Source organism: Peromyscus maniculatus, chromosome 2 (genome assembly GCF_049852395.1).
Source record: "Peromyscus maniculatus bairdii isolate BWxNUB_F1_BW_parent chromosome 2, HU_Pman_BW_mat_3.1, whole genome shotgun sequence".
In the NCBI taxonomy this organism is placed as follows: domain Eukaryota; kingdom Metazoa; phylum Chordata; class Mammalia; order Rodentia; family Cricetidae; genus Peromyscus; species Peromyscus maniculatus.
Genome location: NC_134853.1, coordinates 137,537,150 through 137,563,625, shown reverse-complemented (window position 1 = coordinate 137,563,625; position 26,476 = coordinate 137,537,150). Strand labels below are relative to the sequence as shown.

General features: G+C 51.7%; 1 protein-coding gene across 1 annotated transcript; it reads left to right on the top strand.

Annotated features, from left to right (window-relative positions):
* Positions 1-1,454: 1,454 nt before the first annotated feature.
* Positions 1,455-24,936, top strand: Tie1 (tyrosine kinase with immunoglobulin like and EGF like domains 1). Its single transcript, XM_006994085.4, has 24 exons — positions 1,455-1,476; positions 1,681-1,837; positions 4,896-5,213; positions 5,288-5,398; positions 6,843-6,998; positions 7,162-7,293; positions 7,401-7,541; positions 7,739-7,867; positions 8,857-9,002; positions 9,249-9,393; positions 11,443-11,601; positions 11,772-11,909; positions 12,111-12,401; positions 12,814-13,104; positions 13,383-13,573; positions 16,033-16,243; positions 16,385-16,495; positions 16,704-16,894; positions 17,950-18,063; positions 18,174-18,244; positions 21,473-21,513; positions 21,593-21,689; positions 21,792-21,891; positions 23,172-24,936. The coding sequence occupies exons 2-24, from the start codon at positions 1,780-1,782 to the stop codon at positions 23,241-23,243; spliced, it is 3,414 nt and encodes a 1,137-aa protein (XP_006994147.2). The 5' UTR covers positions 1,455-1,476; positions 1,681-1,779; the 3' UTR covers positions 23,244-24,936.
* The last annotated feature ends 1,540 nt before the right edge of the window (positions 24,937-26,476 follow it).

Sequence of the window (26,476 nt, the reverse complement as noted above, 5' to 3'; positions counted from 1 at the left end):
CCCAGCCTCAGGCCTAGCAAAAGCTTTGGTTGCCTTCCTCGATTCTTTCTCACTCTATTCTAGGAGTCAAGCCAATCCAGGGCTCTTTCAGACACCTTCAGAAGAGGGCTAACCAGAGAAACAAACCTCCCAGGGACCCAGCTTCCCCCAGAAAAGTGGTTTTTGCGCTGGCTGGATCAGAAAAGAATATAGCCTTCACCAGAAGTGACTTGGGAACAAAGTCCCGGCCCCAGGGGGAGAATTTAAAACCTCCAAGTCGCTTGAGCTGGTACCAGCTCTCGACCCCATTCATTCATTGTTAGTGGTGAGGAGGACACAGATTTAACCAGTGAGCCCAGGCTACCCCGTAGCTTCTCCCGCTCCATGAAGGCACCTCCCTGTTGTTCTATGGGGCATGTTCTACCTGGGAACTGGCAGTGGGAACATGGGCATTAAACTGCTGAGACAGCCTAAGAAATGCAGCAGCGGGACTTTGTAAGACAGACCAAGGGCCAGGGACTACTCCCAGGTGTGGTCAGCCTCCAAGCGCATGAGTTTATGGGATGTCTCAGCAGAAAAGGGCACCTGGCACCAAGCCTGATGACCCAAATTCGATCCCTGGAACCAAATGATAGGAAGGAGAGAGGTGACTCCCACAAGTTGTCCTCTGACTAGAGAATATGTCCTATGGTATGCACACATGCCTATAATGCCAGGACTCAGGAAGGGAAAGTAGGAGGATCAGGAGTCTGAGGCCACCCTGGGCCGCATAAAGAGTTCATGCCACCCTGGACTATAAAGTGAATTCCACGCTAAACTGAACAACATCGTAGGACTATGTCTCAATCTTGAAACAAGAAAAAGTGGCGGCCCATCCCTGGGTAGACTTCTGTTCCCTCGGTGTCCAGAAACAGGCATGGTTAGTAACAGCAGACAGATGTGGAGCTGAAGCCCACGGGCCGCTGTGGATGAGGAACAGCTGTGCCAGAGGAACATTGCCCGTGTGTCCCCCTGTGTTTCAGTGTGTCTCCTGTGGAGCAACCAGCACCAAGAAACCAACGACCAGACCGGAAGTTTAAGTCCCAGCCTTGTCACAGCCTCGGGGTTCCCTAAGCACCACAGGCCTCCATTTTCCCACCTGTAAAATGAGAAAGGAACGTAAGATAGACTGGCAGGGTCTTCATGTTCCTAAGCCCCTTGTGTCTTTCAGGCTTGTGCTTCTGCAACCTGCTCTCTGGGATCAGGGGTAACTGTCTGTATCCTGGAGCACATGAGTCACGTGAGCCTCAGTGTGTGTGTGTGTGTGTGTGTGTGTGTGTGTGTGTGTGTGTGTGTGTGTGTGTCCTGGGAGGAGGGGAGGCCCCAGAACAATGTCCTGCCTCCAAATGCCTCAATAGGCGGAAGCCACTGGCTTCCTCCCTTTCCTGTCTCCTGTGCTCCAGCAAAACAGATGGAAGGGACAGAGGGGATGGGAGAAGTCAGTCCAACCGTCCCCAGGTCTGTCCTTGTCATAACCCCCCACACACACACACCTCAAGTGGCCCCCTTCCAGGGACTTCCAAGCCACACCCATCCCCAGGCTTGTGTGGGGGGTGGGCGCTGGACTTGGGAGGACTACAGGCTGGGAAGCAGGGTGAGTCTTCCCACCCTTCTCCCCTGCTACCCCTCCCACCCCAGCCCTCATTTCCTCTTCCTCCCCAGCACCAAGGCACACTAAGCAGAACAGGCTGAGCATACAGACCCACGGCAACTGACCCCAGGCCCAGCTGGCCTTGGCTGGTCCAGGTCAGCCTCCGGAGTATGGTCTGGTGGGGGTCCCCTTTCCTGTTCCCCATTCTCTTCTTGGCCTCTCGTGTTGGTAAGTCTACCCTGGGTGCCTCCCAAACCCCCTGGTTTCCAAGTCTTAATCCCAGCCCTCCCCCAAGAAACCCTAATACAGCGTAGCAGTGGCCCTCACAATATGGAGGCTGCCATGGGTTGGGGGAGGGGAAGTGAGAGGCATTGTTTAAGGGGTGTAGCATTTCAGTTTGTGGAGACGAAAGAAGTTACAGAGTCAGGTGTGGTAGTGTACTCCTTTAATCCCAGCACTTGAGAGCCCAGCCTGGATTCCATAGTGAACTCCATGTTAGTCACATAGAGACGTAGTGAGACCTTGTGGCAAAAACAAAAACAAAAGAGCTGTGGAAATGGGTGGTGATGTTTATACAATACTATGAATGTGTTTATTAACACCGAATTAAATGTTTACAAATTGTTCTGAGGGCAAATTCTAGGGCATGTGTATTTTAACACAATTTAAAAATTAGAGGGAAAAGTAGAAACTGTGCCATCATCATCATCATCATCATCATCATCATCATTTTGTTCCATCAAAAAATGAGATCAAGGTGGAGAAAACTCAGGCAGGTGCTAGAAACCACTGCCTGTCTATGGGGGAGGGCAGAAAACAGCCATTGTTTTGTACCTCAGGAGTAACTGTGTTGGGCGTATTCAATAAGTCATTGGACAGCTGGGCACGGTGGCTTTGATCACAGCACTCAGGAGGCAGAGGCAGGTGGATCTCTGTGGGTTGAATGACAGCCTGGTCTACATAGAGAGACCCTGTCTCAAAATAATAATAATAATAATAATAATAATAATAATAATAATAATATCAAACATTTATTTAGAACCAATAGCATTCTATTGGCTGAGTGTCTGGAGACTCCCAAACCTGTTTGGTAGAAATCAAATGATGCTGGCCCCCTGGGTGGATTTGTCTGTGTGTAAACGGGGTTGTGTACAGAAGGCTTGGAGAAGGTTTCTGAAAATGGGCTACAAATTCTTGCAGCCTGCCCACTAGAGGCCTAGAAGTCAGAGGCCGCCTTTGAGTGATGCACAGTCTAGCGGGGGGCACAGGCCAGGCATGAGGGCCAAACAGAGACAGACAGAGAGTTCTTGAGGAGCACTGTTTACTCTGCCTCCCGCAGTAAGCCAAGAAAACAGGAAGGATGTCCTTAAGAGGGGGAAACTGCCAGAATAATAAGTTCGAGATGGGGCGGGGGCATGAAAGTCCATAGGAAGAACGGGCTCTGCAGAGAAAGCTGGAGGGGCCAGGGGAAAGCCACGAGGATGCTCAGGATTGTACGCATCATCCTGAAGGTACCTGGGAGCCATGGGACATTGTAGGCAAATGAGTCACAGGGTGTTTTTGAGTCTTGGTGGCATCACTTTGGAGAATGAATTGGGAAAGAAGCGGCGGCTTCTGAAATGGTCTGAGTAAGTAAAAACGTGGGCTGGACAAGGGTGGTATGGAAGACAGGGATGGCCAGCAAGGTTTAGGAAGAAAAACTGTAGAAATGTGTGCCAGCCTGAGAGCTAAGCAATGAGGATTTAAGACTTGGACAGCCTGGCTCTGCTAGTTTCTAACTGTATGACCTCGGGCAAGTTCTAAGCTTTTGTTTCCTGGTAATAAAATGGGAATAATAACACCCACCTCCCAGGACAGTCAGACCGGGAAAGTAAGAGACGTCACTAAAGAGCCCGATGCATAATTGACGTCCAATAAACATTAATTATTATGACAGTGGAAATATAGATGACTCTGAAGTCGGTGTCTCAGGTAATGGGCGTTGTCCTCTGAGTCAGGGAACTTGGGAGAGGTGAGGCTTTAGGAAACACGGATGGAAATGCCTTTGGAGCTGAAAGGCCACACCAGAGGTACTGACTCAAAGGTGACAGTTAAAGCTCTGGGAGTAGGTGAACGTGCTCAAGGGAGCCCGAGAATAATGATGACAGCAGAGAAAATCAACTTCACTGGAGGCCGTGAGGATGCCATAGAGAAAGGGCATTGGGTACCTACCTGCTATCGGCCAGTAAATGGCAGCTTCTTGTACTTGTGCTAGACTGCCGAAGACCATGAGCTGGTATTCTAAGTGGCATTTAAGTTCCATTGAAGTTAACAGGCAGGAAAGGGGCAGGAAAGAAGGGGTCTGGGAAGGGCTGGGGTCACAGATCTGAGGCAGGCTAGTCAGGCTCTTCCCCTCGGTCTTGCCCACTGTGGGGTACAAATTTTATGCTCCAGTCCCACTAGCCCTGGGCAACCCGTCTCCCCACATGACAACATTTCTCATTCTGTGCATTTCTCAAGCTGTTTGCATGCAGGGTGGCCTCTCCCTGCCCCTGACCTTTCTCCTCCTGCTTCTCCTCACCCAGGTACCCTGCCTAAGCTTCAAAAGCCCTTTGGTGTTTTTTCTCTGAGGAAGCCCCTCTCTTCATTCGCCCCCTGTCCTCCTCCCTCCCCTCCCCCACACTGGTTAGGTGTTCCTCCCTCTGTCCCAACACCTGCAGCTGGGAGGGTATCCACGTCTGGTCCTCCAGCTTCCCAAGGCAGGACCTAGACTGTGTCTATGTCCCTCTGGGCCAGGTAGGGCTAGGAACTTCATTTCTGCCCCTAGCCTACCTTCAATCCCAGCCAATCAGATCGTTCTCAATTGTTTAAGTAACAAGGAGGATGTCTGCAAGGCACTCCAGTCTGAGTGGCTCTTCTAACCTGCACCTCCATGGCGGGGCAGCGACAAGTGGCCTAGGGATAGTTATGGTGGAGACGGTTCAGAAAGGAGTCAGGGCAGGGACCGGACAGGGACAAAGGAAGGAGACAGAAACATAGATCATTCCCATGAAAGCCCTGCTGTCAGGGGCTGCATCTGTCTGCAGCCAGAGAAGGACGTGTGCTTTTGTTTGTGTTGTAGGATGAAGAGACAGAAGGGCAAAGGACAAGCACGTGTAGAAGGGAAGAGAATGGGGGTGGAAATCCTTGATAAAGTGAAGCCTTCAGAGGGCACAGTGAAACACTGACACCCGAGTTACTGCTGGAGTTGCAGGCTTCTGGGGCTGTTGGCAGGGTCTTCCACGGAGTCACTGTTGTCTGGTCCCAGGTGCAGCTGTGGATTTAACCCTGTTGGCCAACCTGCGCATCACCGACCCGCAGCATTTCTTCCTGACTTGCGTGTCTGGCGAGGCCGGGGCAGGGAGGGGCGCAGACGCCTGGGGCCCGCCCCTGCTGCTGGAGAAGGATGACCGCATCGTGCGCACCTTCCCACCCGGGCAGCCCCTGAACCTGGCGCGCAACGGCTCCCACCAGGTCACGCTGCGGGGCTTCTCCAAGCCCTCAGACTTGGTAGGGGTCTTCTCCTGCGTGGGCGGCGCCAGCACGCGGCGCACTCGAGTCCTCTACGTGCACAACAGCCCGGGAGGTGAGCCTGCCAGAGGTGGAGGGACGGAGGGAGGGCTGCTATCCTGGATCACTGACTTGACCTTTCGCCCACAGCCCACCTGTTTCCAGACAAGGTCACGCACACCGTGAACAAAGGAGACACAGCTGTGCTTTCCGCACGTGTGCACAAGGCAAAACAGACGGACGTGATATGGAAGAACAATGGTGAGGGGCATTTGGTTGGACGGGTAGACCCATGCGTGGTTCTGACACTCCAGGGCCTCCATTGCCCTCCATATACTCAGCCAATGGCTATGATACACCCGTCATCCTCCTGGACAACCTCCAGGGTCCTTCCATGGGGTGCACCTGACCCCATTTCATCTCCAGCTCTGAGTCACTCACCTCCTGTACTAAGAGGTCCAGGAACCTGTGGCCAGCTACCTCTTACGTACTATGTTAAGCCCTCATCTTCAACTCTCCCCTGGGAATGAGCAGGTGCTGTCACATGGCCCACCTAAGAAGAGCAGCGGTCCCCATGGGAAAGAAGACAGCTGATAACAAGTGCCCACGAGGGAAGTCTGACCCCTCTAAGATGTGCCCAGTTTGGATCCTTGATACCCAAGGCAGGCATGTGCTGGAGTCCACACAGATATGTGGGTCTCAGCTCTGTGCCCTGCCTGCCCACTGCCCTGTCCTTATCCACTCCATGGAAGGACTCTTTTTTCCTGAGTAGTCCCCAAAATGCCTGCCTCAGCCCCATAATCTTCTGGCTGACTCTTGGGTCCTTGGCTCCTAAGAGAGAAGATCGTTTTCATTGGGTAGAAGGCTTTGAACCAACAAGAAATGTAGAAGTGGACAAGGAAACCTGAATCTCTGCAGTCTGTTTAGAGTTCTGAGCAAAAACAAGAGGGGGTTGAATCCTTGTCTAACAGTTTGGGTCCTAGATGAAGAGGCCGGGAGAGAGCCCTGAAAAGCAAAAGAGACAGAGAAAGAAAGGACCTTCTAGGAGGCAGGGCAGGCAAGAGCAAAGGCCTGAAATACCAGATGTTTCTAGAAAGCCAAGAAGCATTTAGGAATTCAAGAATGTTAGGGGTCAGGCAGGGTGTGGTGAGGTGTGGGACTGGAGGGCTGAGCAGAGCCAAACTGTCGAAAACAATGGCTAAAGGACTGGTTTCCATCCTGGTGCAATGGAGAGCTCTGAGAGAGAGCCCCAAGCGTAATAGGGGACAGACAAGTCTGTTATAAAAGCATCCTGGTGGCTGTCCAGCGGAGGGTGGGCAGATAGGGCTAGCGTGGAAGCAGAGAGCTCCTATAAAAGTCATGAGAAGGGGTTGGGGATTTAGCTCAGTGGTTGAGTGCTTGCCTAGCAAGCACAAGGCCCTGGGTTCGGTCCTCAGCTCCGGAAGAAAAAAAAAAAAGAGTCATGAGAAAAGGACTGAATTATTAAATGAAGAGGAGGGAGAGGGAGGACTTGATTTATTGGGAGGCTCAGAGAGCATGAAGAGGATGTTCTCCGGCTTCCTGGCTTGGGTACTAGTATCTGGTGGTTGCCTTTCCCCCAAGTCTGATCAATGCACACAGGCCACATTGGTGTGACCAGGGCAGAGGGAGGTAACACCAGTCTCTCGTGTGATTCTGGAGGTCCCGACCTAATTGTGTCCCCCAGGATCCTACTTCCACACCCTTGACTGGCATGAGGCCCATGATGGGCAGTTTCAGCTGCATCTCCAGAACGTGCAGCCACCATCTAGTGGCATCTACAGTGCCACCTACCTCGAAGCCAGCCCCCTGGGCAGTGCCTTCTTTCGGCTCATCGTGCGGGGTGAGGAGCAGAAGACAGAGGTCGTGGGTGGTGTGGGGGGCTGTGAGCCTTATACGTACTTCCTTGGGGTCTCGGGATCCATGAGGGTCCCCAGAGCTACCCTAGTCCTCAGCAGCTGTGGACAGCTGGGGGAAGGTCAGCTACTGAAAACACTTTCCTCCAGGCTGTGGAGCTGGACGCTGGGGGCCAGGGTGTGTCAAGGATTGCCCAGGCTGCCTGCATGGAGGTGTCTGTCATGACCATGATGGCGAATGTGTGTGCCCCCCAGGATTCACTGGTACCCGTTGTGAGCAAGGTAAGTAGGAGAGCTAGCACTGACTGGGAGAAGGTTCTGAAACCACGGAGACGAAGCTTTGAGTATGAGGCCCAACAGAGTCTACACACCACACACCTTGTTTTCAGCCTGCAGAGAGGGCCGTTTTGGACAGAGCTGCCAGGAACAGTGCCCAGGCACAGCAGGCTGTCGGGGTCTCACTTTCTGCCTCCCGGATCCCTATGGATGTTCTTGTGGATCTGGCTGGAGGGGAAGCCAGTGCCAGGAAGGTATGGACTAAGCCACTTCCTCTGGGCATAAGTGTGCCAGACCCTTCACTATGACCCTGACCTAAACACCAGGCCCTCCACTCCCTTCTCGGTGCCCCCACCACCACCACCACACCAGCCTGCTGAATAGCTTGTGCCCATCTGTACCCTGCTGGGCCTGACTGGCCCATTTTAACTATGACCTCCTCTGTTCCTAGCATGTGCCCCTGGTCATTTTGGGGCTGATTGTCGCCTCCAGTGCCAGTGTCAAAACGGTGGCACTTGTGACCGGTTCAGTGGCTGTGTCTGCCCCTCTGGATGGCATGGAGTACACTGTGAGAAGTCAGGTATATGCCCCTGAGACCCCTCAAGACAGGTGATCCTTTATCAAATGCATCTCTCTGCTCTTTCTGTCGCTGGTGGTGCCCAAGTCCTTCCCTCAGGGAGTTCAGGCGTGGTAGGTATTCTCACCGTTCAGGCACCCACATTGTGAAGGATGGCTGCCTCGGGTGCACAGGATCTAGGGGAGACCCTGACCAGTGTGAGTGTCTTTTGGGGGAGGAGCCAAGATCTGGAATTGAATGTGAAAGACAAAGAGAGATGATTGGGGAAGGATGTGAAGAAAGCCCAGGGAGCTGAAGGAGGGGTTAGGGGAGTGGTCAGGATGGGCCAAGTGATGGGGCCTTTGAATATAAGCCAAAGGGTGGCTACTTAATGTGAAGAGCTGGACAGAAATTCTTGAAGGGTGTGTGATGGTCAGACTTGTAGGTGAGGAAGAGCCTCTCATTGTGGGTGGAGAGTACAGAAGCCAAGGGCCAGAAATGAAGGAGTTGGCAGGTGTAATGGCTCATACCTATAATCTTAGCACTCGGGAGGCTGAGACAAGAGAACTGTCTGGAGTTCAAGGCCAGCCTGTGCTGCAAAGTGAGTGTCAGGCCAGGCTAGGCTACAGCATAAGACAGTGAGAAAGAGGGAATAAGGAAGAAGAGGGAGAGAGAGGGGGAGGGAGGGAGGAAGAGAGAGAGAGAGAGAGAGAGAGAGAGAGAGGAGAATTCAGCCTGAACTGTTTGAGCAGGGCGGGTGATAAGGGGCCTGCCTCTGAGACTTAGAAGATCGTAGGAAATGTGATGGGAGAGACGGGGGAGGTGAGCCCTACACCTGACTGGATGTGGGGAACCAGGGCCTGAAGGAACCACACAAGACCTTGCGGATTTCAGTTGTAAGTGGCAGGGCAGACCGTAGGACCCTCTCTGAGATGCATGGGACAAGGAGCACATTGGTGGTCGCATGGCTGCCTCAGGATTGTTCGGGATGGCTTTTCTCTCTCTCCCTCTAGACCGGATCCCCCAGATCCTCAATGTGGCCACCGAGCTGGAATTCAACTTAGGGACAACGCCTCGGATCAACTGTGCCGCTGCAGGGAATCCCTTCCCAGTACGGGGCAGCATGGAACTCCGCAAGCCAGATGGCACCATGCTCCTGGTCAGCCCCTGTCACCCCCACCTACTGTCTGCTCCCCCATCTCACCAGCTTGACAGCTCATTCCTTAGACCCCTAACCCCATCAGAACTTGTAGGCCCTGCCCACTTGCCTGGCCATGACTTAAATGGGGTGGGCGAACCCGTGAGGGGATGTTGCTGGGTCTGTGTTCCAGCAACAGTCAGTACTGACTCCCATCTGCCTCAAGAAGCATGCATTCTCCATTGCCTGTCTCCTCTTGTCTCTTAGTCTACAAAGGCCATTGTTGAGCTCGACAGGACCACAGCTGAGTTTGAGGTGCCCCGTTTGACTCTTGGGGACAGCGGGTTCTGGGAATGCCGTGTATCCACGTCCGGTGGCCAAGACAGCCGGCGCTTCAAAGTCAATGTCAAAGGTTAGCGGTGTTCTAAGGCTCTGAAGGACGGATGGTAGTCTGAGCAGGCACTGCTTGATGCTGCTCAGGCTGGGGATCCTAGCAGGAAAGTCAAGGGCTTCGAAGGACGAAGCTCAGCCCCAGGCAGAGAAGGCTGGTGGCCAATCAGTGTCAAGGCTGGAACACAACTTGGTCCCACCTGGAAAAGACACGAGGAACGGGACGTCCTCCAGCCTTGCCCTGCCTCCTGCATTGCATGCGCTGTTCACCACCGCACCCAGGGCCCCTTTAACTCCACCTCGGGGTGCTGCCCTTTTACCTGAGTCACCTCACATGGACACACAGGGACAGCAGACAGGCAAACCTGTTCGGCTCCTCAAAAGGGACACGTACACAGGATTCTGTTGGATGAATAAGAAGGGAACTACCAGGCACTCACAGCAGAGCACAGCAGAGCACCCTCTCCATGGACTTGGCATTTTTTCACTTCCGCACTATAAGCCTGGGCAGTCCCGTACCCCAAGCCCTACTCCCCTTCCGCCCCCCCCCCACATACCCCATGTCTGTTTTCATCTCCCTTCTCCTTCCCTCTCCTCTTTTTCTTCTGCTTCCCAATCCCTCATCACCTCCCTCCTACTACCCCATCCACCAGGCCCCCACTTTTCTCTTCTCAATCTTTTATCAGATCTTTGTCTTCAGCCCTCCATTCTGACTTGGATTCCAAGCCGCTCTCTACAAGTTCTCTCACCTAAGCAAGTTAGAGCCTTCTGCCAGTTTCTTACCGTGTAAAAGCGGCCAGGCTGCTCGGGAAGACTAAACTAGGTGATGCGTGTAAGTAGTTAGCACAGTGGCTGGCAGAAGGTATACCCGATACAGAGGACAACTGCTGTTATCTAAAAGTGGCATCCAGTGCCAAGGTGCCAGCCCTTCTCTGGCAGTGCCACTGTGTCCCTGTAGTCAGGACCCCTCTCCTGATGCCAGCCCCGAGTAGTGGACCTCCGTGAGGTGAGCATCAAGTTCTGGTCTCGAAGGCAATGCGGAAGTTCGTGTGTGTGTGTGTGTGTGTGTGTGTGTGTGTGTGTGTGTGTGTGTGAGAGAGAGAGAGAGAGAGAGAGAGAGAGAGAGAGAGAGAGAGAGAGAGAGAGAGAGAGAGATATTCAGGGGCCCATCGTATACCAGCCGCTTCGCCTGGACTCTGATCCCCTGCACGAGCCATAGGCACTGGGGCCTCCTTAGGACCCAAACTGAACATTCATCTCCCCCAGATCTGTACCTGCCCCTGACACACTGCTACCACCTGACCACGCTGCATCCTCCACACTCCTCCACCTCCCTCCCTTACTCCCTCCCTCCATCCCTCCCCTTCTCCTTTCTTTCCTTTTATGCTTTCTGGGAAAGTCAGTCTGCAAGAAGCCAAGGAACCTGTTTAGGCATTAATGCGATAATCTAGAGAGAAAAACAGGCCGGAATAGGGGCAGTGACTGTGGAGGAAGCCAGGCAGAAACACAAATACTGCTTTAGGGTAGAACTGATTGATCTGAGGTAGCCTGATCAGACAGACCTAGTTCAAATTCCCCTAGCTGCGTGTCCTTAGGCAAGCTGTGCGATGTCTCTGAGCCCCAATTTCTTTGTTCGTGACCCAGGGGCTGTGAGAATTACTGGTTATACATAACAAGCATCAAGTGTGGAGCAGGTACCTCATCACTGGCATGTTCTGTCTTTCAAACAAATCAATAGGTTGAATGCTGAAGGGGAGGGAAGGGAACACACGACACCTTGGTGGTCCCTGCCTCGCATCCCAGCCTCTCTCTACCCAGGATTACAAGGACAGGGAGCTGCTTCCCAGCCTCCATATGGTCACATCACACCCTCCCCTGGCATCTTTTGAGATGCCTCTTTATGGTCAAGTCCTTGTGGTCCAAGCTTCCCAGAGACCAGAACCGCTTTCTCTGAGCCTTGGCCATCCCAGTCATCGGCTGAATTTGGTCTCCCCCTACCAAACTAGATAATCTCCAGATCCCAGAGCGCTCCCTTCCTCCCGGACCCTGACTCCCCCCAGTTTTTTGGCAGTACCCCCAGTGCCTCTCACTGCGCCTCGGCTCCTGGCCAGGCAGAGCCGTCAGCTCGTGGTCTCCCCGTTGGTCTCCTTTGGTGGGGATGGACCCATCTCCTCCGTCCGCCTGCACTATCGGCCCCAGGACAGCATGATCGCCTGGTCTGCTATTGTGGGTGAGTGGGGTCTGAGTTAGGTGGTGGAGGGGTGTGTAGTAGTGAGGGGATAGGGTGGAAACAGAAAGGGAGGGAGGAGGTCATTCAAAAAGAAGAGGGGGCTAAGGGGGAATGGTGGCCCCGGGACACGGCTGGGACCTAGTGATGTGTGTGGCCCACCCCACCCCCAGTGGATCCCAGTGAAAACGTGACGTTAATGAACCTGAAGCCGAAGACAGGATACAGTGTTCGGGTGCAGCTGAGCCGGCCAGGGGAAGGAGGAGAGGGACCCTGGGGGCCTTCTACCCTAATGACCACTGACTGTCCTGGTAAGAAGCCAAGAGTCTTCCCTTCCTGTTCCCCCGGGGTTTATGGCCGTGCCCACTCAGAATATGTCTTGGTCTACCCCCAAAGACCTCTGCCTTTCCCACTGGAGGTCGTCCCAGCCCTGCCCCACTGGGGATTATTATCCCCTTTAGCCCCCAAGGACCCATTGAATGATTCTGACCCTTCCTAACCTCTGGCCACAGAGCCTTTGCTGCAGCCGTGGCTAGAGGGCTGGCACGTGGAGGGTCCCGACAGGCTACGAGTGAGCTGGTCCCTACCCTCGGTGCCACTGTTGGGTGACGGCTTCCTGCTGCGCCTGTGGGACGCGGCCCGGGGACAGGAGAGGCGGGAGAACATCTCATCCCCCCAGGCCCGCACCGCCCTCCTGACTGGACTCACGCCGGGCACCCACTACCAGCTGGATGTGCAACTGTATCATTGCACCCTCCTGGGCCCCGCCTCACCCCCTGCACACGTGCTTCTGCCCCCCAGCGGTAGGTCCACTGCGGGAATGATGGGCTAGGGAGAAGGGAGGTTACAAGGGATGGACATGGAGCGAACCCAGGAGGCGTGGGGGAGATAGAAGATATACCGTCACCAGGAGCATGTGGGGTGGGGGGGGGATGTGTGAGGAAATGATGACTCATGTGAAGAACAGGGCCATGGGTGAGGGTGGAGGGAGCCTAAGCTACTGAGGACATGGAGAGGACTTGGGATGCAAGGGAAGAAGCAGCTTGGAGGTGGAGGTGACCTGGGGATGGGGATGAGCCCAGCCAGGGGAAGGTAGCCTGTGGCTCCTGTGCCGGGATCCACAAAGAAGAGCACACGTTAGAACAAATGCATCGTTCCTCACAGCTAAATAGCCCCGCTCAACCTATCCCTTCCTTCCCTCTCTTCCCTCCCCAGGGCCTCCAGCTCCCAGGAAACTCCATGCCCAGGCCCTCTCAGACTCTGAGATCCAGCTCACATGGCAGCATCCCGAGGCTCCATCTGGTCCTATATCCAAGTACATTGTGGAGATTCAGGTGGCTGGGGGCTCAGGAGACCCAAAGTGGATGGATGTAGACAGGCCGGAGGAGACAAGCACCATCGTCCGTGGCCTCAATGCCAGCACACGCTACCTCTTCCGTGTGCGGGCCAGTGTGCAGGGTCTCGGCGACTGGAGCAACACCGTGGAGGAGTCCACTCTGGGCAATGGTGAGAAAACAGACCCTTGCACTCTTTCTAAGGCCCCCGAGGCTGCATGCGCCCCTCCACCTCACCTCCAAACTTGGAGCAAAGGCATCGCAAGCCCTGACTTCCCTACCTGGGAAACTATTCTAGTTGCTTCCCCAAGCCCTGAACTCCAGTCATCCATGACGCCTCCTCACAGCGTGGTACCAGGATCTCCAGTCTCTCCCTCTGTGGGATCCCATGGTGGCCTCTGGGTTCCCTGACCCAGGCTATCTCCACAGTCTGTCCTCCTTTGTGTCTAGGGCTGCAGAGCGAGGGCCCAGCTCAAGAGAGCCGGGCGGCTGAAGAGGGCCTTGACCAGCAGCTGGTCCTGGCTGTCGTAGGCTCCATCTCTGCCACCTGCCTCACCATCCTGGCTGCCCTTTTAGCCCTGGTGTGCATCCGAAGAAGCTGCCTGCATCGGAGACGCACCTTCACCTACCAGTCAGGATCGGTCAGTGTCCCGTGCCCACTGGGTACATGATACTGTCTAGTGTATGTGTTTGTACCCACATGCATGGAAGTACATATAGGTATGCACATGCTTGTTCATGCCACAAGTTTAAAGCTACATTCAGTGACCCTCTAGAGTACAAAATAGAACTTTTTTTTTTTTTTTTAGAACTGAATTCAGCTCATGAGCCCATTCATATTAATGGATGAATAATTAGCAGTCTCAGTTAAAAAGAAGACAGTTCGTTCATATTTCATCAGGTCTTATTCCAGGCTTGGAAGCCACCATTTGGAATTGTCTTCTTCACTTACCACCCCTTGAGGGTGCTATCAGCCTGGATCACATGGCGATATCCTGGAGGGGCAGCTAGGGCCCATGCTGGCCTCACAGGCACTCCCTTACTTGGGAGCCAGACTCTATCTCTACACTTCTGTGGTCAGTGTTCGGAATCCTGCTTGCTGTGAGCTCTCATCCCAGCCCCACTTTTTTGTTTCGTTTTATTTTGTTTTTTTGTTTGTTTGTTTGTTTGTTTGAGACAGGGTTTCTCCGTGTAGTTTTGGTGCCTGTCTTAGATCTCGCTCTGTAGACCAGGCTGGCCTCGAACTCACAGAGATGGCCTGCCTCTGCCTCCAAGTGCTGGGATTAAAGGCATGTGCCGCCGCCACTGCCACCACCACACCGGCCCCAGCCCTTATTCTTGGAAGCTCCATGGCCTCCTTTGGGAAACTGTTCCCTCGTGCTTCTCCAGACCCCCTGAAGGGCAGCGATGTGTGGCCATGCCCTTCACATAGCTAGCCTTTGACCCTCCAGAAGTGTGCCAGGCCCGCAGCCTCAGCCTCACCTGCGCTTCTGGAGGAGAGAGGCTCACTCTTCAAACACTCCTGGGTTGTTAGTCCTCTTACAGGCCATGCCCTCTGGCCCTCGCGCCGGTACAGACGTGGGATGGGGAGGGCTGCCGGCATCTCACCCTATCTTGTCATGTCCACCCATCCTGGTGGTCCCACCCCCTCTGAGAACTTCCCACTGCTGTCCCACTCAGAATCAGAACGCTAGCCTTGGCCCTTTCTGCGTGGGCTCTTGCTATTTAGAGTGGTTTAAAAGAAACTCAGAGCATCACCAAGAATGGCGGAAAGAAAAGAAAGGAAGAAACACTTCTCTCTCTCTCGGGCTAACTCTTGTATAGAGAGTCCAGTGTTCAACACTGGTGTCTGCGGTGCCTTTAAAAATCCCATCAGAGTCCAGAGATTCAACTGGCTTCTTTGTCTGGGCTGTGTTGACCTTGCCTCTGAGGTCAGTGCGCACAGAAAGCCATCACTGCCGTGGGAGGCGGGGAGAGGGTAGCAGGGCCAGATGCCGAGGCCAGGCAGTGAGAACGCAGCCTTAAGTGTACATGTGATCATTACACTTATCAGTATAGATGTCTGCTTGTGTGCCTGCACACAGATATTCATGCTCTTGCATGTGCCATGTAGTAGTGCACTTGTGCATCCCATGTACATGTGCATGTGTTCCTGTGCTGGTACACCTGTAGGTCCTCACGTGTACATGTATGTCTGAATGGATGCACCCGCATATGATGTAGCCACAGACCGTACATGTTTATTCTGATGCATGCCTCAGCTGCACAAGCTTCATGTGAACCCATGTGACCTGTGTCCCCAGCACTTCCCTAGCAAGCTTGCCATCAATTCACTTAGGAAATCCCCTGCCTGCATGGTCCACCTGGACCTTGCTTCAGGTTCTCATATTGCAGTCCCTTACTCCCGATCAGCGGCTGCCTTTTCCTGTCATCGACTCTGACCAGCACAGCCCTGCTTAGTAGAGGGAGCTGGGCAGTCCTCTTTGTTATGGTCCTTGAGTCCTGGCTTGGCATTGGAACTATGTCTAGACACCAAGAGGAGGGACAAAGATCGCCTCTGCTTCTTCTACCGTGAAGAAGAAAATCTGTCTACCCGCCCCCTACAGCTCAGGGCTTAGCATGTAATAAACACTCAAGAAATTCACCCAAGATGGCATAAGTAAATGAATAAATAAAGCCTAGTTGCAGGGTTTGCACAATAATGGGAAGCTTCCTTTTTCCCATTACATCTCATTCCAATTCTCTATTTAAATATTAGAATGTTTTTGGTCCATTTGACCTATCCATGATTTGGCAACTTACCCACAAGCCCTGGGTTCCACCTTGTAGCAAAGCCCACATACTAGACCCCAAGGCTGATGCCTCTGTATTTTTCTTCTTAGACACCTGTGACCTGGAACCCACCTGTGACTCTGTCACCTGTGATTCTGTGCACTGTCCATCTCTGTAGGTGTGGCCCAGGTTGACCACCAGGGCATCCTCTGTCTGGCTCTGTCCGTCTGTCTAACCGTTGAACCCTCTCTCTGTATGCCTCTCTGATCCCCCTTTTGTCCTCACATCTCTTGTGTGGACTGGCTGCTATTCATCCCATCCCGTGAAGGGCGAAGAGACCATCCTGCAGTTCAGCTCAGGGACCCTGACATTGACCCGGCGGCCAAAGCCACAGCCTGAGCCCCTGAGTTACCCTGTGCTGGAGTGGGAGGACATCACCTTTGAGGACCTCATCGGGGAGGGCAACTTCGGCCAGGTCATCCGGGCCATGATCAAGAAGGACGGGCTCAAGATGAACGCCGCCATCAAGATGCTCAAAGGTCCTCGGACGGGACTCCAGACCCCAGCCTCTTTCTCTTCCTTTATCCCACAAACATCAGGCTCTACCTTAGCTCCCACTAGCAACTCATGCCCTCCCAGAGTTATCCATGGCAAAAAGTGACACTGATTTCTTTACACAGAGTATGCTTCTGAAAATGACCATCGAGACTTTGCAGGCGAACTCGAAGTTCTGTGCAAACTGGGGCACCACCCTAATATCATCAACCTCTTGGGGGCCTGTGAGAACCGAGGTGAGCCCCTAGTTCATGGCCTATTCCTTCCAGACCTCTGTCATCAGCCATCACCTGTACCACACTAGTAGCTTGTGGGGATCCCTAGGTTCCATGCTCATCACGGGATTTTCCTGCATGCTGCAGACTGCCTCTTACAATCGGGCGATGCTCATAACAACACATGACCTGTACCTAAACCATCACCATGTGTCTCCTTACCTCCCAGGTTACTTATATATTGCTATCGAATATGCCCCCTATGGAAACCTGCTAGATTTCCTGAGGAAGAGCAGGGTCCTGGAGACTGATCCAGCATTTGCTCGAGAGCATGGAACAGCCTCCACCCTCAGCTCCCGGCAGCTGCTGCGTTTCGCCAGCGATGCAGCCAATGGCATGCAGTACCTGAGTGAGAAGCAGGTGTGTGTGAGTGAGTGAGTGAGTGAGGTGGGCCACAGTAGGGAGAGAGGAGGCCACTGAGCAGACCTGGTCGGGTGGCCAATCAGCAGGTTCTAATTGGGTATGGGAAGTATGAACAGTGAGAAGGAAGGACACAGGCCTAGGCTCAGGCCCTGGTGCCGAGTGATTGTAAACGTTACATGGATGGAGGAGAGGACAGGAGGCATATAGGGAGAAGGTGCTGGATTTGGAGTCCCTGAGAGACATTCTGGGCGGAGGTGTTGAGTGGGCAAGTTGTAGATACCAAACTAGTACCCAAGAGACAGGCCCGGGCTGGACAGTGTCGGGGCTGCCATTTCAGCGCCCACTCCAGCAGGGAGGGGGTGGAGAGCCACTGAAGAGGGTGGGGTGGGCTCCCAAATGGGATGAGAGAGGGGACAACTGCCAGAGGGGCCACTCCAGCCTGAGCGGAGGCATTGTACAGGCAGCAAAATCTTGAGTCTTTGAAAGGAGAGGGGCATCAGGGAGAAGCTGATGGAAAACACGTCTGAGGAGGATGTAGGGCTAAGGTGAGAACCTGGAACATGGAGATCACTTATGGACTTTGAGCAGTAAGGGAGAGGGGACAAGACAGTGGGGGAAATGGGACAGAAGGCATTGGAAGAGGAGAGGTAGGATGAGGTAATGCCTAGGATCCCAGTTCTTGGAAGACAGCGGTGGGAGATATTATGGGCTACATAATAAGTACCAGACCATCCAAGACCACATAGCAAGACTCTGTTTCAAAAGATGAGGGGAAGGGGTGGAAGAAGAGAAAAAGAAGAACAGGAGGAGAGGGAGGGGATGGAGGAGAGGGCGGTAAATCAATCACCCCGTACCAGAAAGAGGGACACTAGCTGCACTTGACTGTGGCCCAAGTTGGGAAGGGAGGCATGAGAACCAGTACTGACTTTCCTCTGATCCCTGGTCAGCTGGTCAGCTAAGGGATATGTGGGTAGGAAGACACAGGAGCTCCAACCGGCCCCATGCTCCTGGGCCCCATCCCTCTCTTCCCTGACTTCTGACATTGCCTGCAGTTCATCCACAGGGACCTGGCTGCCCGAAATGTGCTGGTTGGAGAGAACCTGGCCTCCAAGATCGCAGACTTTGGCCTTTCTCGGGGGGAGGAAGTATATGTGAAGAAGACGATGGTAAGTCTCATTCAGCCTTTCCCACTTAGGACCCATGCCCGGACCTCCCCCTGCAAGGCCCTCAAATAGCCTTTTCTTCCATCCTGGCCCTCTGACCCTTTACTTCCCAGGGCCGTCTCCCTGTGCGTTGGATGGCCATTGAGTCTCTCAACTACAGTGTCTACACCACCAAGAGTGATGTGTGAGTGTGGGGAGAGGTGGGAAGGGGCAGAGGACTTGGCCCCCGAGAATACTCAGGCATAGCCTAGATACACCGCAACAATGTCTTGGGTTATTGAAGGCATGACGTGGGTATCAACAGGTAGAATCCAGGTGTGCAACAGTGAGTTCTGAGAATGCTCTAGAAGTTTCTACATCTTAGAGGGAAGCTAGGAGGCTTCCTAATGCCTGGAAGCATTTTGATCTTGGAAGTGACTTTCGTGGTAAGACTGGGTTAGGGAGTGTTTAGGATTTTCTTTGTGTAAGAGACCAAGGAATTCTTCAGTGAGATCCAGAAAAACTGGGTAGTCACTAGGGTAGCAAGAGAAAACACTCAAGTACTACAGGCTGCAGAAATACATGAAGTAGGATATCAGCTGATTATGACAAGCTCATACCTGGAAGAAGCCAAAAGTCTTTCCAGAGGTAAAGCTGAGGCTTAAGGAGTCTTGGTTTCCTGCTATGAATTTCTCGTGTGCTCTTGTAGCTTTTCCATCATTCATTGGGCACCATTTCCCCTCTACTAGTGGAATATTTAGATAACCTTCTGCACTGACAGCTATACACAGCCAGAACCCCAATTCAAGCCTCCCTGTAATTATCGTCATTGGCAGCATCCGGCCAGGACCATCCCCAGACAGATGAAAGAAGATACTTTTATCTGATAAGATAATCAGAGATACCTCTGTGCTCTCTAAGAACACACTTAAACATCCAGACTATCTGTTTGAGAAGGCCTGGCGGATGTGCTAATTAAGCTTAACTTTACCCTTTCCAAAGTCTTATCTCTAGTTTTAGATCTATCTTTAACTATTAACTCAGAACTAAAGGATTTCTACTTAACAGGTACATCAAGCTGACTCAGGCTGCTTGGACAGATAAGGGGCCAAAGGAAAATAAGGCAGTTTTATTTTCACTCGTCACTGATAGACTCCTAACACTTTAACCACGTCTAAGAATATAGTTGAGCACATAAAATCCCCTTTGCTCAGATATTAACCGAATTTAGTCCTCAGTTGATTCTATTCCCCATTAGTCACTTCCCTTTTGGGTTGCAGATGATGGCTGGCAATTACTGCTGTTTTGTGTGGATCTTATTGCCTCTCCTTTTGACTCTGAGGGAATTCAAGCCTGGTGACTTGTCTTGCCAGAACATTGCTATTGCACGGGTATATAACTGTAAACCTCAGAGAGTATAGGACAAGACGGAGAAGAGAAAAGAGAATGGAAGAATTAGATGGGTAAGAACTGGAGGGTAATGAACTGAGATGGGGAAGAACTAGATTGAAGGGCTAGAAGAGAGTACTAGAAGAATGAGATGAAAGACGAGGAAGAGACAGATGGGGAAGAACAAGATGAGAAAGAAGGAGATGGGAGAGGAGCTAAGATGGGAAAGAACCAGATGGATAAGAACCTAGATGGGGCGGAACTAACATGAGAGAATTAAGATAGAACTTAGAGGGGACAGCAGATAAATGTACAGAGAAATTAGGCAAGAAAGGAACTAGGCATGAGAGCAGAATAGAAGCTTGTAAAGAGAGAACTGACTCAGAAGAATAAAGTGTATGGACTAAGGAGTTTCGTGTGTATAGATTGACTAGAGTATCCCTCAGATTTATTTGCCACTGGTAGCATCTCTTCTGGAACTCTGGGGAAAGCTATCGAGGGGCTGGACCTTCATAGGCTTCAATACTCAAGGAGCATGCCCACCTTTCTGTCTGAAGGGTAAGATCAGGGCCACCTGAGGCTCTTACCAGTACATGACCCTTCAGACCCTCTGTGCCACACAGAGAGAGAGAGAGAGAGAGAGAGAGAGAGAGAGAGAGAGAGAGAGAGATGCACATAGGTACACACGTGCACACACCATGACCATCTTGGCACACTTCCTACACACCATGACCATCTTGGCTCACATCCCCTATCTCCAGGTATGTACATCTCAGTCTGAACCTGACCCGCTGACCTTTCAGCCCTATCTTCTGAGCGGCTCTGTCCTGGCCCTGAGCCCTTTGGACTGACCTGACCTCACCGACTGCCCCTCTGACCACTACCTACTTCCTGCTTCTGCCCCAAGACTCTCTAGAGTTCGCCACACTAGGACTCCCTGCCCTGGCTTAGGCCTGCCATGCACCTGCACAGAGCTTCTCACCAGGCAAGATGCACCAAAGAATGAGGACTTTAGAGTCAGGATTCAGATCCTGTTCAGACCTCAGTGTTTTCATCTGTAAAATGAGGATAGTAAAGCCTGAATCACAGGGCTGTCGTGAGTTCCATAATTGGCATGTATGTTAATTAATCAGTACTCAGACCATAGTTAGTGCTCAATAAAAATGTCAGTTAAAAATATTCTCAGTTTGGAGCTGGAGAGATGGTTCCATAGTTAAGAACAGTGGATGCTTTTCCAGGGGACCGGGATTTAATTCTAAGGACCCACATGGTGGCTCACAACCATCTGTAACTCAAATTCCAATGGACCCAACAACCTCTTCTGAATCCTGTGTGTACCAGGGACGTACGTATTGTGCATATACATACACACAGGCAAGACCTTCATTCACAAAACTAAATCTAAAAATCATTAAAAAAAAAAAAAAGAAGAAGAAGAAAGAAAGAATCTTTAAAATGTTAGCCGTAAGGACTGTGGAGCTGGCTGAGCTGGTCAAGTGCCTGATGTGTAAACACGATGACCGAAGTTGAGATTCTTGGCACTCACATGGGGGGGAGGGGGTAAGAAAACGGGACTGCAGGTAGCGTGTACTGCAATCCCGGCACTGGGGAGGCAGAGGCAGGAGGATTCCTGGGGCTTGCTGGCCAGTCTATCAGAATCAGCAAACTCCAGGTTCAGTGAGAGGAAACCATCCAAAGACTAAGGCGGAGATCAATTAAAGAGGCCCAGTGTCCACCTGTGAACACACACATCACACACTACATACACTCACACACACACACACAGAGAGAGAGAGAGAGAGAGAGAGAGAGAGAGAGAGAGAGAGAGAGAGAGAGAGAGAGAGACAAAATGTTACTCTAATTAGTTGAGTCTGGGGATCAGGGCCTATGAAAGCCCTTCCCTGGAATAGGGACAGTAGCTGGCCAAAGCCAGATGCCAGCAGAGAAGACACATGCAGGACCTGGTATGGTGACACAGCTTGGTTACATAGAGATTAAACTATGTGTCTCCCACAAGTGATTATGTCCATCTTTCTCATTTCAGCTGGTCCTTTGGGGTCCTCCTCTGGGAGATAGTGAGCCTTGGTAAGCTGACACCCTGTTCTCCAGAGCATCCCACCTTACCGTGGGGCCCTGGACTGAGGGAGTCTTGTACCCTCTGCAGGAGGCACGCCCTACTGTGGCATGACCTGTGCTGAACTCTACGAGAAGTTGCCCCAGGGCTATCGCATGGAGCAGCCTCGAAACTGTGATGATGAAGTGTGAGTTCCCTACCCCCTGAGCTCTGCGAACTCAACTCTGAGATGAGTGGCCCCGGCCCCCGACAGTCCCTCACCTCACAGCACCCCCACTCCCATCCACAGGTACGAGCTGATGAGGCAGTGCTGGCGGGATCGACCTTATGAGCGCCCCCCCTTTGCCCAGATCGCGCTACAGTTGGGCCGAATGCTAGAAGCCAGGAAGGTAAGAGGTTGGACAAGGGGGGATGGGCACCCCCAAGTTCACAGGAGCACCATCTCATAGATGCCACATATGAGGCCACTGTGTCTCTCACCCTCACACATTACCCAAACTCCCTCAGCTGAGGCTGTCACCACAGTTGGGTTGGATTTAGGATTCAGCCCATGCAGGGTTTAGACACTAGGCCCATATGCACTCTTTCCAAAGCTTTCATTGCTTAGTCTCAACAGCAAATCCCTCCCCTAAATTCCAGACAGCTAGTCTGTCTTCCTCCAAGCCATCAACCCATTCCCTCCTGGGACCCCTCTTCCCACCCGGTCCAGGGCCAGAGAAAATGCATGAAGGGTCACCCAAAATGGAGAGGTGGCTGAATGATATAGGAAGGGCTGAATAAATAAATGTAATTAGTGAGTAGTGCATAATCATATGAATAAACACAATCCAATCACTGAATCTGTGAATAGATGAATTACCAAATAAAAATGAAAGAAGAAATACAGCAAAATGTGTAAATATGAAAACAGGCTTTTGGGTGGGATTTGTTTGTTTGTGTGTTTCAAGACAGGGTTTCTTTGTGAACTAGTTCTGTGGACCAGACTGGTCTTGAACTCAGAGATCCTCTTGCCTCTGCCTCCCTAGTGTTGGGATTAAAAGCGTCACCACCACCACCTGCCTATGAAAATAATGACTTGAAGCCAGGTGGTGGTGGCGCATGCCTTTAATCCCAGCAGAGCCAGACGGATCTCTGTGAGTTCGAGGCCAGCCTGGTCTACAGAGCAAGTCCCAAGACAGCCAGGGCCACATAGAGAGACCTTATCTCAAAAACAATACAAATATGGCCTAGGGTGTAGCTCAGTTGCTAGTGCTTGCTTATCAAGCTCGAGGCCCTGGGTAGGACATGGTGGCACATACCTCTAATCTCAGCACAGAAGCAAGATTGGAAGTTCAAATTCAAGGTCGTCCTTTCCTACAAAGTGAGTTCAAGGACAGCCTGGCTTAGACTGTCTCAAAAGCAGGGAAGGGAAGGGTTTATGGGGAGCAGAGGGGAAGAGAAGAGGCAAAGGGAAGGAAGGAGAAAGAAAAGGAGAAGAAAGAATCAACTAATCATATATACAAATGATCAAATCAACAACAGCCTTATGAGTGATAAATCAGTGATTTTTTTTTTTTGACAGTGTTTCAGTAGCCTTGGTTGTCCTGGAGCTTGTTGGATTGACCAGGCTAACCTTGAACTCACGGAGTTCTTCCTGCTTCTGCTCCACTGAGACTTGTTCTTCCCACAGGCTTACGTGAACATGTCCCTGTTTGAGAACTTCACCTACGCGGGCATCGATGCCACAGCTGAGGAGGCCTGAGCTACTCCCACCAGAACCTGGCTCTGCTGGCCGGAGCAAACCGCTTCCATCTGTGACTTCAGGCCCTTCTAACCTCGGACCCAAGCTGTCTCAAGAGAGTCTCTGAACTCAAAAGAAAAGATCCAACACACAGGGGCTGAGGGAAACGGGTCCCCATTCACGGCAGCCACTGCTCTTCTTATCCTTCCTTCCAGCTCGTTCTGTTCCTCCACATATGTGCCCCCCACTCTTCTGCTCCCTACACCCAAACCCCACTTCTGATCCTCCACCCAAAGCAGGATGCATGCTACTAACACCGCCCACCCCCCCCACCCCCCCACCCCCGCTTGAACTCAGAAAAAGTAAATATGCCGAGTAGCCCTGTGTGTCTACATTTTACAGGTGTTTGGTCCAAGGTGGGGAGAGTTAATCCCAAGGGCAAAAACTGGACTTGGGAGGAAATGAAGCACCGTCCGATAGCGCAGCCCTTTGGAAGTGGTGCTGGGGGCTCTGGAGGACCCGTGGACCACATACACCACCAGTCTCCACCTCTACCCCAATCACATCACAATTTCCCGTTTCCTCCTGCTTCCCAGCCTCCACACCAGCGTGTCTCCCTGCATCTCTGGGCAGTCACCCCAGCCTCAGAGTCTTTGCTCTGCCCAGACACAGACCATGGCAGGACTGGTTGAAGTCCCGGCTCAGCTTGAAGTGACATTCTACTCCAAAGAGATGGTGGCTGGACTTGGGGGTCTTTGTGTTCCCCTCTCTCTTAGTTTCTGGGCCACCTTCCCTGGAAGGTCACCAGCTTACAGGCAGCTAATTGGTCTAAAAGGAGGGAGGCAGAGGCCCCTCCAACTTCAGCCAATTGAGGTGGATTCCTTCGGACTGGTGCTGGGGGAGGTGTTCCTCTCCTAACTGAAAGGAGTCCCATCCCCCACCCCCACCGACAGGGTGACTGGCTTTTCCTCTGACTACTCATGACTGTCCACAGATGTCTCTCTCCCTCTGGTTCTTTGTAAACAAATGGAATTCTTTTTCAATGAATCAGATGAACATCCCCCTTCCTCCCCAAAAAAGACATAAACCTGGAATGACAATGTAGTTAACAACACAGATGCTAGAATCGCAAGCCTGGGCTCAAGTGGTTGCATGCCACATATTATCTGTGTGGCCTTCATCACATCATTTACCCTCTCTGAACTTGTTTTTCTCCTCTGCGAAGTGGGGCTGGTTTTAGATACCTCACTGTTGCTGGCATTAAATGAGATTTTCGGCGGGACTAGTGATGGGTCTTGTCCGTAGTTAAGTGCTGGCAGCTGATAGTGTCATATACAAAGACAGCAAGATCTGTAGTGAACAGGGATGAATGTTTGGAGCCTGAGATGGATTAAGAGGAAGAAATTCATTGTAGTAAATGGGAAGGTAATGTAGGAGAGATGGAATGTGCTAGAATGAAACTTCAGAACTATATTCACTGCAGAGATGTAGTCCAGAGGTGAGGATCTTAAAGAGCAGTCCTAGGGTTGGAGAGATAGCTCAATGATTAAGAACATTCTCCTTTTCCAGAGGACCTGAGTTTGGATCCCAGCACCCACATCAGACCCTTCACCACTGTCTATAACTTCCACTCTAGAGGATGCAACACCCTCTTCTGGCCCCCACAGGCACCTGCACTCACATGACACACCCCACCTCCACCCCAGACACACACATATACATAATTTTTTAAATAAAATATATCTTTTTTTTTTTTTTAAAAAAAAAAAAAGTTGTTCAAGGCTGGGGATGTAGTTCAGTTAATAGTACTAGCCCAGCATACACAAAGCCCTGGGTGCAATTTCCAGCACTATAGAAATTGGGCATGGTATTATAAGCCTGCCATCTGAGCACTGGGAGGTAGAGGCAGGAGAATCAGAAGTTCAAGGTCATTCTGGCCAGAGGTCAGCCTGAGCTTCATGAAACCCTGGTTAAACATGGTTAGGTTGTAAAAACAAACAAACAAATAAAATCATTTTAAAATAAACAAAAATAAAATCATTTTAAAGTACCCATAGATGAGGATGCCCTTGACATGTGGCAGACTGTGTAAACACACAATAAAATACAGAGGTAAGTGATCCATGCTGTAAGAGAGGACCGGGGGAACATGGGGCAGAGGTGGGATCGGGAAAGCTTTTCCAGCAAGAGTGACGTTTTAATTTGGACACAGAGATGAAGCAGGAGTTCCTTGGAGAAAGAGATCCTAGCACAGAAAGAACACCAGTGGCGGGTGGTGTGTTCAGCATCAGAGCATAGTTTCATAGAGCTGGAACAAAGAGAGCATTCTTCCATGAACGTCGTCGTGACAAAGGCCAGGCCATCCTGAGCTCCCGCGGCAGCCTCAAGGACGTGGGTTGTTAGTAAGAGCAGCCAGTGCAAAAACAAGAAACAAATTAATGCTGAAAGAAAAGGAAAAAAGAGGAGCTGGAGAGACGGCTCAGAGGACCAAATTCAGATTCCCAACACCCACAAGGCAGCTCAAAGCTACAGGGATTCCAGTTCCCGGGAATTCGATGCCCTCTTTTTTTTTTTTTTTTTTTTTTTTTTTTTCAAGACAGGGTTTCTCTATGTAGCTTTGCGCCTTTCCTGGAACTCACTTGGTAGCCCAGGCTAGCCTCGAACTCACAGAGATCCACCTGCCTCTGCCTCCCAAGTGCTGGGATTAAAGGCGTGTGCCACCACCGCCCAGCTTTCAATGCCCTCTTATAGCCTCTGACCCACACACATGGCTTACACACACATACGCATAAAATTAAAAAAATAAACCTTTAAGAGCTGTCAGTAAAGGTGTGTCTGGATCAGATCTGTATTTTATTCATTTTTATTACTATTGTGTGTGCATGGTATGTGTGTGGGCAGGTGTGCCACAGCAAGTGTGTGAAGGTCAGAGGGCAATTTTATGGAGTCTGTTCTCTCCTTCCACCTTGCATGGATCCTGGGGATGAAACCTGGGTTGCCAGGATTGCATAAGAAGTGCATTTGCCCGCTGAGCCATCCAGCTGGTCCAAGATGGGCATTTTTGAATTTTTGAATTTTTTTTAATTAATTAATTTATTTTTTATTTTACAACACCATTCAGTTCCACATAATAGCCACAGATTCCCATGCTCTCCCCCCCCCCCGCCCCCTCCCCCTCCCCCCAGCCCACCCCCCATTCCCACCTCCTCCAGATCAAGGTCTCCCCGGAGGACCGGGATCGACCTGATAGACTC

Excerpts from the sequence above, each read along its gene's own strand:
- Tie1 (XM_006994085.4), top strand. The coding sequence starts at position 1,780 with ATGGTCTGGTGGGGGTCCCCTTTCCTGTTCCCCATTCTCTTCTTGGCC. Across the intron at positions 6,999-7,161 it reads CTTTCGGCTCATCGTGCGGG|GCTGTGGAGCTGGACGCTGG; the intron begins GTGAGGAGCAGA and ends ACTTTCCTCCAG. Across the intron at positions 18,245-21,472 it reads TACACCACCAAGAGTGATGT|CTGGTCCTTTGGGGTCCTCC; the intron begins GTGAGTGTGGGG and ends TTCTCATTTCAG.